Source organism: Eumetopias jubatus, unplaced genomic scaffold (assembly GCF_037043125.1).
Source record: "Eumetopias jubatus isolate StellerSeaLion01/CBP00866 unplaced genomic scaffold, mEumJub1_p1.0 scaffold_17, whole genome shotgun sequence".
NCBI classification, from domain to species: domain Eukaryota; kingdom Metazoa; phylum Chordata; class Mammalia; order Carnivora; family Otariidae; genus Eumetopias; species Eumetopias jubatus.
In genome coordinates this window covers 76739501-76754674 of record NW_028274823.1, presented here as the reverse complement: position 1 = coordinate 76754674, position 15174 = coordinate 76739501, and the positions used below count along the sequence as shown (strand labels likewise).

Genomic DNA, 15174 nt, shown 5'->3' with positions numbered 1-15174 from the left:
CCCCAATTCATGTCCTTCCCATGTGCCAAATACCTTCACCCAACGTCCCCCGAAGCACTAGTCTTTCCGGCATCGACTCGGAGTCCAAAAATCTCAGCCGTTCTCATCCACTCGAAGACCCAAATCTCACCCGTAGAATCAGAACCGCCGACTTCATCCCACAGCTTCTTCAGAAGCAAGAATCTCACATTTTGCAACACAGCCCCCGGTGAGCTGCCCAACAGCTGCGCTGTTCCTTCCTGACATCTCCCTTCATTAGTCCCGGCAGCCGAGGGCTAACAGTTCCGAGAGACAGTTTCTCCGAGGAAGTTCAAAGGCGGCCTCTGAGGACGTTCTTTGGGAGCCAACAAAGAGGGGAGCGTGTCAGAGCTTCCTGACCCCCTTCCCGGGGCACCCGGAGCCAAGAGAGTGAGGCCTTGGGAGCTTTCTAGTGACGAATTCAAGACAATTCTTCAAACTTGGGATTTCAGAGTTAACTTATTTTTCATTCGTGATTATTTTTGTGTGTGTGCGATAGCTTTTCTTTTGACCTACAGCTGTTTTCATTCCTGGGTCTGAAGAAGCCCCAGAGTCCTAACCCTATTCGGGACTCCGAAAGCTCTTAGAGCCGCAGGGCGCCTGGGTGGCTCAGTTGGTTAAGCGACTGCCTTCGGCTCGGGTCATGATCCCAGGGTCCTGGGATCGAGTCCCACTCCCTCAGACCCTCTCCCCTCTCATGCTGTTTTTCTCTCTCAAATAAATAAATAAATAAATAAAATCTTAAAAAAAAAAAAAAGCTCTTAGAGCAGCAATGCTGGGTGGTGGTGTGGACGCAGGATTCATCTCTCCTCTTCCCTGATTCCGCAGCAGCCCCGCTCTGTCATCCTCAGACCTCAGAGCAGGGGGGCTGAACAAGCGGAGGAAGGACCAGGGGCTCAGGAGGGTGCCCACCTAAGAGTGACTTCCCTGGAGGGTGGCCAGGCATTCAGTGTGTAGTCAGGCTCATGCCTACAGAGGGGACAGAGCTGAAGAGGGGCCAGGGAAGGGGAGAGGGAAAAGAGAGAGGGAAAAGGGAGAGCTACAGCATGCCATGGTTCCCAGTGCCTCTGAAGAAGAGCTGGCTGGTCCGGCTTGTCAAACACGGCGCTCACTCTCCGGTCCTGGCTTCTGCTCCCAGTGCTACTGGGCTTTGCCAGGAGGGCAGGCCGCCACCTGGGACCCACCTGAGCCCACAGGAGGGCTGGGAGAGGTAAGATGCCACCCAGCACCGTCCCGAGCTGCTCCCAGCCACCAGCCGTGCCACGCGGTGCAAAAGGGACGCCAGAACAAAGGAAGGACACATGCCCACATTGCCAGTGGCCCTGGGCACTCAGCTCTTGCAGCGCATCGCACCTCCTCCTCAACGGAGGCTTTCAAAGCCTCTTTCTTCGTTCCTGGCTTTCACGTCTGTACGAATGTGAGCCAGATTTTATTCACCTCCGACAGACGATTCTGACTCATCCCGTGTTAGATTTTTATTAGCGCCGGAGATAGAGTAAGATAGAAATGCTGCAACCAGCATGACTATTTTCCTTCTATGTGACCTCAACAGTCTTACACATTTTCTTAGTGTACAAAGCTGTCTCTTTCCATGAAGCTCATAACATGGTCTAGTAGCATGTACACGCCTTCGTTAGATGCATGTGGAGATACAAACGTCTTTTTTTAACCTTACAAGGTGAAGTCAGGGAACACATCTAACTTGAGGAATACGTTTCTAAAATGTCAATCCAAGGAAAGCTTTTTCTGCCCACAGTTTGAAGCGTATGGGGTGAAATTTGTAAATTCTTTCACTCACTTGGTGAGGCAATAAGGAGTTCATCCGGGCTTACTACGTGCCGAGCACCGTGTCAGGTGTTCTAGCTAAAGGGACGCGCACCCTCTCCGAGAGCTTTCGAGGCTAGCTGGGGAGAGACATCAGGGACATAACCACACCGAGAAATGGAGGCCAGTGCTAGAAAGGAAAGAACAGGGTGCATGGAGACTGCATGGGGCTTGTGAGCTCAAGTCTGAAGAATAAGTAGGAGGTAACTGGAGTGGGGAGGGGAGGGAGATGAAGGGGGGGGGGCTCTTCCCAGCAATGAGAATCACCTGTGCAAAGGCTCGGCGGCAGGGGCGGGGGACGAGGGCTCTCAGAGGAAAAAGGAGGCAGTGTGATTGAAGGGCAGAGAGGCAGGGGCAGAACAGGCATCAGTCAGTTGGAGGGTAGGGAGAGCCGGATGTGAGGACTCTGGACACCTTCTGAGGACTGAGAACCTGTTAGAAAACCGATGCCGGTTTCTAAGTAGACAAATGACAGGAACTGATATGTCTTTGAAAGGTCACTCTGGCTGCCTTTTGGCGAAGGGGCTGGTAAAAGGCAAGTGCAGGTGTGAACACACCAGATGGCGAGTGCAGGAAATCAGGTGAGGGTGCACGGGAACTTGGTCGGGGGTGTACACGTGACAATGGCCTTTAACAAGTTCCACAAATTGGTACCATCTGTAGCTTCATTACAGCGCTGGAAGGGGTAGGTGGGTGTGTCCCGGAGGTTATAGAAATTACATGAGAAAGGGAAATCATTTTAGATCTTTTTTTTAAACCGGAGGAACCGGCACCTTATTGATAGAATTCCAGAGTGGGAAATGGATGCACATGAGGACCTCTTTGAGATGTCTGAATTTTTTCTTCGACATCTTTCCAAGTGACAAGGAGACCTCGACCTTAGGAGGCCTCGCCCCTCTTTGTAGCCAGAAAGATTTTACCTACAGATATGGGTTCTTCCTCTTAAATTTAGTCAAGGAGACAGATTCCTTCCGAAGGACACCCTCCTATCATTCTATCCTCTGTTCACGCCTCACGTGCCGGGATTTCCAAGACCTTTTGTTCCAGGTTGTGAGTATCCATTTTGGCAGGGCCGGGCTGACCAAGAACACCATCGTGGGAAATCTAGATCCTGTAGTGCTGTTACATAAGGTCATCTAAGACTGTATTAGCCCCCCTGGTGGTCTCGTCACACTATGACTCACTGAAACTTTTTACACATTGTATCACTATTAAGCTGTAGTTTCTGAGCCTCGCCTTCTCTGGTGCCATTAATTTTTAGGGGCCCAAGCGGACTTTACAGTGGCCCTCATTCAAAGGATCTCTGTATCCCCAAGATCTTTCTGAATGCCTTTCACCATGATCCTTGAGTGAGATCTGAGATCACTGTTGGTAAAAATCAGGCCCAATACTTCTTGGCACTTCATCCATTAGGTTCTTGGAAGAGGAGGTAGATGTGGAGGTGAGTGGGGACCAGAGCGGGAGGATTTCTCTCTTCACTTCCCTTTCTGTTTTCCCAAATAATGGGTATGGGGGGGGAAGGATATCCAATTTATTTTTTTCCATCTCCCGTTTGAAGAATTTAGATCTTTCTTTAGAGTCTCCAGGAAACTCTCCCAAACCCAGCATACCACGATGCCAATTCAGCTGTCTTCTGACTCACCTCCAGATACCGTCTCCTCCTAATTGCTCAAGCCACAGATTAATGGTGGAATGTTCAAGCCCTGCTCAAGCCCAAGCAATAAAATAGGAAACACGTTTATCTAAGCAGTTACATGCAGTTCTATACGGGTATATATGGTTCTCTGCCTAGCCTTTCCAACCTCAGCAAACCAAGAAAAAGCCCCAGTGTGCTCTGGGGAATACATCATTCATTCATTCCTGTGTTCAACAGTCGTGGCGGATCCCGGCCAAGACCGTGGAAGAGCAAGGACCGAGAAATCCTGGGAGGTGAAGTCTGAGGAGGATTTCAAATTCAAGTAAGAGATGAAAGAAAAATCTAGACTCCGTCCTCAGGTACACACACTATTTTAAATTAAGGCTAGAACTAGAGACCACTCTAATCAAAGGCCTCTACAGGTGGGATCCGGCTCTCGCTTTCGTGTATACTAATTTACGAAATAGCTCTGAGGGTCAATATACGGAACAAAACCATTTAATAAAAGTGAAAAGGAGAGAAAAGGAGACCTGGGAAGGCAGGTGAGTGGGGAGGAAGGAAGGGCCAGGGAGGAAAAAATGAAGATCACTCCTTGCGCTCTGGGCTGCCAGAGAGGTTTGAGGGACTTGTTTCAACCTGGGATGCCGAGTCCAGAACAAAAGCGACGGGGCCACAGCGTGGGAAGAGGGAAGGAGCGTCCTCGGCACGCGCGGGGGTGCCGAAGGACCGGGGCCAGAGCGCCCGCTGGCGGGGCGGGGCGGGGCGGGGCGGGGGGGGGGGGGACCTCGCGCCGCGTACTCGCGGCCCCGGCGCCGCCGCCGTTCCCGGCCCGACCCGGCGCGAACCCGGGTGAGGCGCAGCGTCCGGGAGTCGTCCCGGGGGTCGTCCCGGGGCTCGCGGGAGGCTGGGCCCCGACAGCCCCGCCAGCTCGCGGCCCGCGGTTCCCGCTCCGGGGGAGGGCGCGGCGCGGTGTCACTTTACCTGCGCGCAGAGGGTCGTCCGGAGAAGCCATGGGGCGGGGTGGGGCAGACGGGCGCCCGAGCGGGGCTGCGCGGCCTCGGGATCGGGGCTGGAGAGCGGGAGGCCAGGGAGGGCAGCTCCGGCGGCTCCTGCAGTTGCGACGCGCCCCTCCTCCTCCAGCACCTCCACCTCCTCCCAGACTCTCCGCCGCGTCCTCGTGCTCACTTCCTGCTTCGGCAATTAGCAAAGCCCCTTCTCCGCGCCGCCGCCTCCCTGCCTCCCTCCCTCCGGAGGCGCGGGCAGGGGTGCGGGGAGGGGGGGCCCCCGAGGGCCCCTAGCGTCGCCGGCAGCGGGCGTCCTTCCTGCCCCGCGCCCAGGCTCCGCGAGCTGGTGTCGCCGCGCGGCCCACGCGAGTGCTGTCCCGGACTGGCTGCGAGGAAAGGATCAGCCCTAAAACCTGGCGGCAGTCTGGTGTCGCTTTGGGGGCTCCCTAATCGCGCCCGAGGCCCGGACGCAGCTCTCGCAACGCGGCCTGGGCTGGGATGCGTGCCCGCGATCTGCTATTTAAACCGTCTCCTCCTCTTCAGGCAGGGTGGCACACGCGAGTAGCTTCGATCTGGATTTTTGTCATTGGTTATTACATGACCTCCAGGGTAGGTGCTGCACAAAGGGAGTGAAAAGATACACACCCGTACGGCCATTCTAGAAAAATAGCTCGGGGTTCTCTCGGAAATGCGGCATTGGTCCTTAAAAGCAAAGCACTACGGTTTAATTGAAAAGGGATTATGCACCGGTACTTAAGTGAGCACAGATTGGGATCGTTTACCAAGAATATATTTAAAACAGTTCTGTTTTAACTAAACCTATCATCAATCATATATCTATTACACAAAGGTTACAGGCAATTTAAATTGAATAGCAGTGTCTTAAGGATTTTAAATAATCCATGTCTGCCTTGGCACACGAGAATGGAAAGATGGGAAATGGTTTGTAAGAGATAATATAGCTTTTAGTATACGGTAGCAGCAATTTATCGTAAAGGAGCGGCCTGCAGCTAAATACTCAGCTTTGAAAAATGCAGAAAAGCAGCAAATGTCTACATAACCTCTTGGTCACCAGAGGCTTGCTTTGTGCCTTTCATCATGTTTCATAGTCCTGAGGCCCATAGCGCTCTCTAGTTTATGTCTTATTCTCTGGAATAGGCCATGGAAGAAACACCAGGCTCAAAGAAGAGGGTCCTGCTGGGGTGTCTGAAGAGGGTACAACCTTAAATGGAGCTTTCGGGGGAATTTTTTAGTGGGAGGATAAACTTCCCTTTGGTCTGCTTCTGATAGGAAGGGAAAATTTTTTTAAGAGTATTTTCTCTTCGAATCTATTCTGAGGTTTGGTTTGTGGTTCTTCTGACTTCTCATGAAGATGGAATTATTTCTGAAGTTGGTTGTCAGGAACCGCATATCAAATTGAGCTATCTTGTTAGCAACAGAAGTTCAGGGGTTGCTATAAAGCTGTTTTGCTTTTCAAAACCCTGAACTATAATTCATGTATCATGGCCATTCTTTATTACATCAAACAGGAGAGAGGTGGCAGAAATGCACTTTCGGGTTAATTTTTTTACAAGGAAGGGTGACTATGGACCTTGGTTATTATTCCTATTCCCTTTCATTCAGTTTCCCTGAACCTCCTTTTCTATGAATTGCAACCATAACCCATCATTATCTTTATTGTTGCCACGTGCTTTGTGTACACTACAAATGGGAGGGTTTTTTTTTTGCAGTTTACAAAAAACTAATTTAAACACACTCATCCACCAGAGTTCCCAAAGGGTTCCCATTTAAACTATTTCCTGTTACATTATGTCATTCTGCTTTTGCTTCTATTGCTGTCTAAATAGTGTTGTAAAACACTCTTTAAAATGGGCATTTTTTAGAAGATTTTGTTTTAAAGATTTTATTTATTCATTTGTCAAAGAGCACAAGCAGGGGGAGTGGCAGGCAGAGTGGGAAGCAGACTCCCCACTGAGCAGGGAGCCCGATGCAGGACTCGATTCCAAGACCCTGGAATCATGACCTGACCCGAAGGTAGACGATTAACCGACTGAGCCACACAGGCGTCCCTAAAGTGGGCATTTTTGACATTTCCTGATAGCACCTACATACTCATGAATCTCAGAATCATGATAAATGGAGATAGTGGGCTTGGTAATCATGGAGTCAAGCATGCTGGATTTGACTCATGGGCCTGTCACTGTGCGTTTGGGTTGCTTGCTAAACTTGCTTCATATAAACCCAAATGTGTAAGAATTTGCAGGATTGTGACAGTTCAGTGGAATAATGTGTCTATAAAAATACCTAAACCAGTGTCTCTCACATAGTAGGTACAAATATACCAGTTCCCTTCCTGCCTTCATTCTGTCTTTGGAATTTCTTCCATTGGGAGAAGTTCCTACTGCCTTTGTTACAAGAAATGAACTGATATTTATTACAGCGTTGGTACATAGCATGGATCGATGCATTGAGTGATAGCATTAACATACTTTTTGAACGGCCTATTGCCCCCCCCCCCCAAGCACCAAACAAAATGTCAAGCCCTGGGGAAACCAAAGTGAGAAGTCCCCAACTTTTAGGAGTTTAGGTACAGGAGAGATTTGCAAAAACTGTTTCACTGTAGAACCAGGGTAACGAATGGTTAAACCAGGAGGGGAGTGTGTGTGGGAGAAAGGCACTGATGATGTATGAAGCCATTTGGCTGGGTGTTGTCTACCCTCAAAATGACAATGTGCCATGAAAGCTTCCAGGCAAATTTATGACAATATGGCTAACAGCCTTAAGTGGGGCGGGGGGGGGGGAACAACCACACAAAAAAACTGTTGGTCTTGTGTCTTTTCACAGATAATGAGTTATCAAAAATGTTATCTTTAAATGGGGAAAACAGGAACTCAAAATGTATTTCATTTGATTCATCACAGAATATGTTGTTTTTGTTCATTTTACACCATCTTCATTAAGTGTTATTTAAATTTATGCAATCTGAGATAAAATGTTATATTCTTGAGGGTATGTGCATTGTATATAAATGAACCCAGCAATTTGGGCTCCTGGACAGGGTCTGATCTATATAAAAGTGGCTAGAGCTGTAAGGATAGTGCATGGATTGGGGTCTATCGGAGGCTCCTTTTGTTCCAGAATGAAACAATGCCTCCCTCGGTTGCATTTGCTTGATACAGCCTTGTGGAATTGCATGTGGTGGAAGAGGCCTAAATGGGAGTTAATACGTTCGCTTGTCTCTTTAAATTGTGTCCAGAGTGTGTTTAAGGCAGTCGTAGGGGACCTTGGTGGTTTTGCCCTCTGACTTCTCATAATAATGCCCCAGTTTTCTTCCGGAGAATCACCGTTCCCACTTTCAGTCCATGTGGTTAGGCGGTGGCAACGTCACCCTGACTCCTGACTCCAGCAGTTGGCATGTGACCCAGTAATGGCCTTTCAGAACATCACTGGGTGAGTCCGTGAGTCTAGGAGACGCTCGAGACCTTTGCTGGGTCAGTGGGGAGATGGGTCTCTAAATAACTAGCCCACTTGTGCATGGTGGAAGAAATGAGCAGAGCGACACGTCTGCCAGGGTGCACATCACAGAGAGCCTTGAATGCCAGACGAAAGCATTTGAGACTATTTTTTCAGGCAACAGGAAGCCAGGAAGCTAGTTTTGAAAAGCAGCGTATGAAAATTGGTGTTTTGGGAGGATTAGTTGGACAGCTGTGTGTAGGGTAGGGTGGAGGAAGGAGAGAACGCAATCCTTGAGTGCATTTAATCTTTACAATGCCCTGTAATTTATTACAGAGTTGAATTTGCATCCTTATCCAAACGTGAGGGAAACTCATGTTGGAAAATTGTAAATGTTCTTTTGTTGCCTTTTGAAGCATTCCTTGTCTCACACGAAGTGATTGCTTTACAAATTTGCAGATGTGTGTTAAAATGATGTATTCCAAAATGGTAACAGAGGGACTAAAAAACTTATGTAAGTAAAATATTATCATTTTTGCTGATTTGAAGCCTATTTGACAAGGGGCATAGCATTCTGGTGCATATATTTAAACATGAATAATTCTTAAAGCTTCCTCTACTCACTTATATAAAAGCCCTTTTTCATATAGAAGATTAAATCTCTCTTGCCTACTCCTACCAGCTTACTTTGAATTATTTACCATCCAGAAGCATGAGCTAGAAAACCACAGTTTTTGTGCTGTTTAGTTTTCCACAAAGAGAATTGCACAGTGTGGGTGATTCTCAGTATGGTGTGTTGCTAAAAACATTTCGAATGGATAGGAAGGGGGAGGTGTAGAGAGGTAAGGAGACGGGAGAAAAGGTATGGCTCTCTAATGAGCACTTTATTCTAGAATCTTCCTCCAGCCTCGGGATCTCACCACTCACAAGTGTGTGCTGGTGCCTTGATCTTATGGGCCATCATGCTCAGCATCTTCTAGCTGCTTTCTTAGTGAATATATACGTAACAATTTATTTCTTGCTCTAGATTTTGAAAGAAAAATCTGTTCAGAGGGATGAACTTTATATATTAAAACCTGAAACCCAACTAACTAAAGTCAGCTAGAAGAGATTTTGTTGTTTCTGCTGTTAGAAGAGGACAGATGAGAAGAAAACCTGGTGTTATCAGTGACCAGCTAAAACTTGTATAGTAAGCACCCCAGAGCTTAGTTTCCTGTGTTGTGTACTCCCAGAACGTGGAACACAGGCTCAAGTCGGTGCTTGGAAATCTACAAAATCATCCATCGTTAAATAAATTATTTTAACAACTTGTCATTTAGAATTTATTCTGAGCTAAGACAAGAAGGTGGGCTTAGATCTAAGTGAGTCAACTGAGAAACTATTAGAACGTAAGTGAGTTTAACTTGCAGGAGAGAGAAAGCTCAACATATGGGATCCCAACAGCTTTCTTACAGACCAACAATAACCAACGGTGGGGTTGTGGGGGATGATCCCATTTACAGTAGCAAATAAAGCTATAAAGTTACTGGGGATAAATTCAATAAAATTATTTAAAAATTGCAAGAACTGAGGCGCCTTGGGTGGTGCAGTTGGTAAGTGCCTGACTCTTGGTTTTTGGCTCCAGTTGTGATCTTGGAGTCGTGAGACGGAGCCCTGCATGGGGCTCTGCGCTCAGCACGGTGTCTGCTTGGGACTCTTTCTCCCTCTACCCCGCCTCTAAAATTAATAAGTAAATCTTAAAAAAAAAAAATTGCAAGAACCACAGAGCTTTCCTTAAAGACACAAAAAGTAAATCTGACTAAATAGAGAGCTATCCCAGGTTAATAGACAAGAAGCGTCAATATTGGGGCACCTGGGTGGCTCAGTCTGTTAAGCATCTGCCTTTGGCTCAGGTCGTGATCCCACTGTCCTGGGATCGAGGCCCGGGGTGGGCTTCCTGCTCAGTGGGAAGCCTGCTTCTCCCTCTCCCTCTGCCACCACATCCCCCAGCTTGTGCTCTCTCTCTCTCTCTCAAATAAAGAAAAATCTTAAAACAAAAAGAGGCCTCATTATTATAAAGGCACTCATGATACCCTAATTAATCTATGGAGTTAATAAAACCCAGGCAAGCTAATAAGATTTTTCTTAGAACATGAAACGTTGCAAATGTATATGAAAGGGTAAATAAGAGAATTTTGAGAAAGAATAACAAAAAGGGGGGATTTGTCCTATAAGATAGCAAAATTAGTAAGAAAGACTATAAGAGAGAATGTCTTACCTTCAGTAAGCAGGAAAGGTTTTCTTTTTTTTAATATATATTTATTTATTTGAGAGAGAGCACCTGTGTGCATGTGAGTGGGTGGGTGGGGAGGGGGAGAAGGAGAGGGAGAGAGAGTCTTAATCAGACTCTGTGCTGAGCGCTGAGCCCAACGTGGGGCTGGATCTCTTGACCCTGAGATCACAAGCTGAGCTGAAAACAAGAGTCAGTTGCTTAATTGCATGTGCCACCCAGGTGCCCCAGAAAAGGCTTTTTAAGGCAAAAAAATAAACAGACATGAAAGAAAAATCTAATAAACCTAACTGGATAAAAATTTCAAATTCTGCACCATAAGACAATAGAAAATTATAAAATGGGGGTAAACTTATATATAATATTCTATTTTATAACTATAATAAAAGATAAAATTTAATTATAAAATATTTGTATTTCAAATTATAAAACAGAACAGTATATAATATATAATTTATATATATAAAATATAAGATCAGCATCCAAAGTTTTCAGCATTCTTTAAAATAAAGTATGTTAAATGATAATATAAGGTCAGATAAAGACTAGAAAATTCCTAGAAGAAACCTAAATGATCAATAAAAATATGATAAGGTGCTCAACCTTATAAAAATAAGAGAAATACAAATTAAAGCAATAGTGAGCTAGCAGACTGGCAAAAACTTAAAAGCTTGCCAATATCAAATACTGGCAAGATTGCAAAGAAACAGGTCTTTATACACTGTAGGAATGTAAAGTGATATGGTCACATTGGAGAGCAATTTGACCTAAAATTGCTAACTTGGCTAAAATTGACCTAAAATTTCCCTAAAGGAACACTTACATGTGATACAAGGAGGCATGCATAAGAATGTTGGTTGCAACATTGTTGGTAGTAGCAAATATTAGAAACAACCTAAATGTCAACCAATAGGAGAAGGAATAAATATATAATATAATCATGCAATGCAATATTTTACAGAAATTACCAAAAGTAAGCTAAAAAAACATTTTAAGTGAAAAAAAAAACAAGTTGCAATGTGATATGAGGGGTAGACACAAGCCAATCTATGTTTTCTATAACTACGTGTAAAATTTTAAAAAAATGAATACATGTCAACTTTGGAACCAGATTTACCATCCTGCCTGAAATAAGAACAATAAAAAACCCAAGTAAAATATATGAAACAACAGTTTTTAAAGCACTACACATCAGACAAAAAAGGTCAGTGATTCCTAAGAGCTGGGATATAAGGAAGGTGATTCTTTTTTTTTTTTAAAGATTTTATTTATTTATTCGAGAGAGAGAGAATGAGAGACAGCACGAGAAGGGAAGAGGGTCAGAGGGAGAAGCAGACTCCCCGCTGAGCAGGGAGCCCGATGCGGGACTCGATCCCGGGACTCCAGGATCATGACCTGAGCCGAAGGCAGTCGCTTAACCAACTGAGCCACCCAGGCGCCCCAAGGAAGGTGATTCTTATGATTGCTCCGGCTTACTGCCTTGCAGTGCAGGGAAAGGGAACACAGCAAAGCCGTATGACTCCCTGATGGGAAGAGATGTAGCTAGAAGTCACAGGGCAGAATGCTGTAGAGACTTCACAGAAAGTTCCTCAGAGATCCATGGAGTGTCCCTCTTGACTACTCAGCATAACATTTACTGATGGATGCATTCATGTTGGAAATGACCCACAGTTGGAGAAAGGATGATTGGAGGGACTATGTCAGAGGATTAGAGGGGACAGTACCTCGTGCTTACTCAGAGCCATGAATAGTGCTTATTCCTACCAACTGGAATGGAAAAAAACCTTATATTTCATGAGAATTTGGCAGAGTACACAGAAGATCTTGCCTCAGTAGTGGAGAATAATTAGGAGAATAATTATCCCTGGACTGATCAAGCACTGCCCCAGTTCCACCCAACAAATCTTAAAATCAAGACTCAAAAGGATCAAACACTTTTCAAGTAATTTAGCTGCATCCTGAAACGCTCAATAAATACAAATACAAAATATAGAAATACAGAAATATCCAATACCCAATAGGGTACATGCAGTGTCTGGGATACAAAGATTACTGGGCTTCCAAGAAGTAGGAAAACGTAGGCTCATAAGGAGGAGAAAAATTAGGTAATTGAAAATAATCCAGAACTGACACAAATGTTAGACTTAACAGAGAAGGACACTACAACTTTTATTGTAACTGTATTCCATAAGTTCAACAAGCTAAGTAGAGACATAGAAACTATTAAAAAACCGAAAATAAAACTTTTAGAGATTAAAACTGTAACACCCAAAGGGGGGAAAAATACGTTGGTTGGGATTAACAGCAGATAAGATATTGCAAAAGAAAAGATTCGTGACTTTAAGACACAGCAATTGAAAGCATTGAAAATGAACCTCAGAGAGAAAAAATAGTTTTACGAAAATGAACTGTGGGACAACTTCAAGCCATCTAATATTCATGTGCCTGAAAACCCTGAAATGGAAAGATGAAGGGGGACCAAAAATTGTTCGAAGAAATAATGGCTGAAAGGTTTCCATATTGGATGGAAACCTTAAACCCACAGATCCAAAAAGCTCAGTGAACCCCAAGCACTAGAAACATGAAGACAACTTCACCAAGCCCCACATAATCAATTTGCTCAAAGCCATAGACAAAGACAAAGTCGTAAGCCAGCCACAGGAAAAAAAAGATCCATTACAGAGGGACAAAATTAAGAATGACAACAGATTTCTCATCAGAAAGCATGCGAGCTAGGGGACAGTGGAGAAATGTCTTTAAAGAACTGAAAGAAAAAAACACCAGTCAACTGAGAATTGTACACCCAGTAGAAATGTACTGCAAAAACGAAGATGAAGTATTTTTTCGGACATACAGAAGCCGAACAAGTTCATCTCTGGCAGACTTGCACTAAAGGAATTGTTAAGGGAAGTCCTTCAAGCAGACAAGAATATGACACCAGATGGAAATTTGGATCTACACAAAGGAATGAAGAACAAATGATGAATCTGTGGTTACAAAGAAAACAATTTTTCCCCCTCAGTCGGTGACTTTAAAAGCTAATAGATTTTTAAAACAAAGTAGTAACAATGTATGTGGGGTTTATAATATATGTAGAAGTGAAATTAATGTCAACAATGACTCAAAAACCTGGAGGAGAGAAAAGGAAGTATACACTTCTAAGGCTCTAATGCAGGAATTGTTGAAATATCACTTAAGGCTCTACTGTGGTATGTTAAAGATGTATAAATAAACTCTAAAACAACCACAAAAATAATAAATAAGAGTTATGGTTAGTAAGCCAAGAAAGGAGACAATATGAAGTCAGAAATAATACAACTTGGCAGTTTCTTAAAAATAATTAAATATATACCTACCATATGGTCCAGCCATTCCATCCTTATTCATTCAAGAGCAATTAAAACAGGTCTAAAAGAATTGTGCATGAATATAAAACCTAAAACTATAAGCCTTGTAGAGAAGAAAACAGAGGAGAAATTTTTGTGACTTTGGGTTAAGCTAGGATTTCTTAGGTACAACACCAAAAATACATACTGATTTAAAAATTGAAATATTGGACTTCATCAAATTTTTAAAAATATTTATTTGAGAGAGAGAGAGAGAAAGCATGAGTGGGGAGGAGGGGCAGAAGAAGAGAGGCAGGCTCCCAGCTGAGCAGGGAGCCAGGGCAGAGGAAGAGAGAGAAGCAGGCTCCCAGCTGAGCAGGGAGCCCGATGCGGGGCTCTATCCCAGGACCCTGGGATCATGACCTGAGCCGAAGGCAGATGCTTAGTGGACTGAGCCACCCAGGTGCCCCGGACTTCATCAAATTTTTAAACTTTTCCTTTTCTAAAGAAATTTAGAATAATGGAAAGACCAGCCACTGCTGGGAGAAAATATTTGCAAATCATGTGTTTGACAAAGGACTTTTCCCCAAAATATGAAAAGAACCCTCCCTCAACACATAAAGAAACAAACAACCCAATGAAAAATGGACAAAACATTCAAAGAAACACTTCACCAAGGAAGATGGCAAATAAACACAAGAATAGATACATCACTAGTATTTTAGGAAATTCTAATTAAAACCATAATGAGATACTACTTAACACCTGTTAGGATGACTAAAATTTAAGACTGATTATGCCAAATGTTGACAGGGATATGGAGGAACAGAAATTCTCCTGCCCCAGTGGTTGCAGTGTTGAGTACAACCTGTTTGGAAAACCATTTGGCAGTTTCTTGAAAATTTAAATATACACCTACAACATGCTCTTGCTATTCTACATATTTATCCAAGTTTTTAAAAATCACATATCCAGACAAAGACTTGTGCACAGTTCAGTGCAGCTTCATTTGTAATAACTCTAAACTGGAAACAACCCAGATGTCCATCAACAGGTAAATGGGTAAAAATATTGAGATATACCTTTAGAGTGGAATACTACAAGGTAATAAAAGGAATGAACTATTGTACACATAGCAGCATGGGTGAATCTCAAAATAGTTATGCTGAGTGAGAGAGGCCAGAAAAAAGGAAGAGTATATAATATGTGACTCCATTTATATAAACCTATTGAAATGCAAACTCGTCTGTAGTGATAGAAAGCTGATCAGTTGGTGCCTAGGATGGAGGATGGCAGGGAAATATGATTACAAAGGGAAATGAGTAAACTTGGGGGATGGATAGGTTCACCACATAGAGCTTGGGGTAATAGTTTCATAGATGTATATGTATGTAAGAACTTATCAAACTGTACACTCTAAATATGTGTAGTTGATTGTATGATAATTATACCCCAATAAAGCTTTTTTTTTTTTTTAAGGATGGATACATGCCAAACCTATAACAATGGCTAATAATGGCTATCTCTGGGCAACAGGGGAAGACAGCGAGGACTGGAACAGAGTAATGCTTAAAGAGGCTTTAGCTTTTTCTGTAATTTTCTAATTTTATGCATAAATATTTATGTATATATTTTTTAATTAAA

General features: G+C 44.0%; 1 protein-coding gene across 2 annotated transcripts in view; it reads right to left on the bottom strand.

The window, feature by feature from the left end:
- The window catches only part of EDARADD (EDAR associated via death domain), a 61157-nt gene extending 56576 nt beyond the window's left edge, over nt 1-4581 (bottom strand). For both annotated transcript variants that reach the window (XM_028104567.2, XM_028104568.2), the window contains exon 1: nt 4460-4581. In XM_028104567.2, coding sequence (XP_027960368.1) covers nt 4460-4490 — 31 coding nt within the window. In that variant the 5' untranslated portion in view covers nt 4491-4581. The remainder of the gene's footprint in view (nt 1-4459) is intronic.
- Between the last annotated feature and the right edge of the window lie 10593 nt (nt 4582-15174).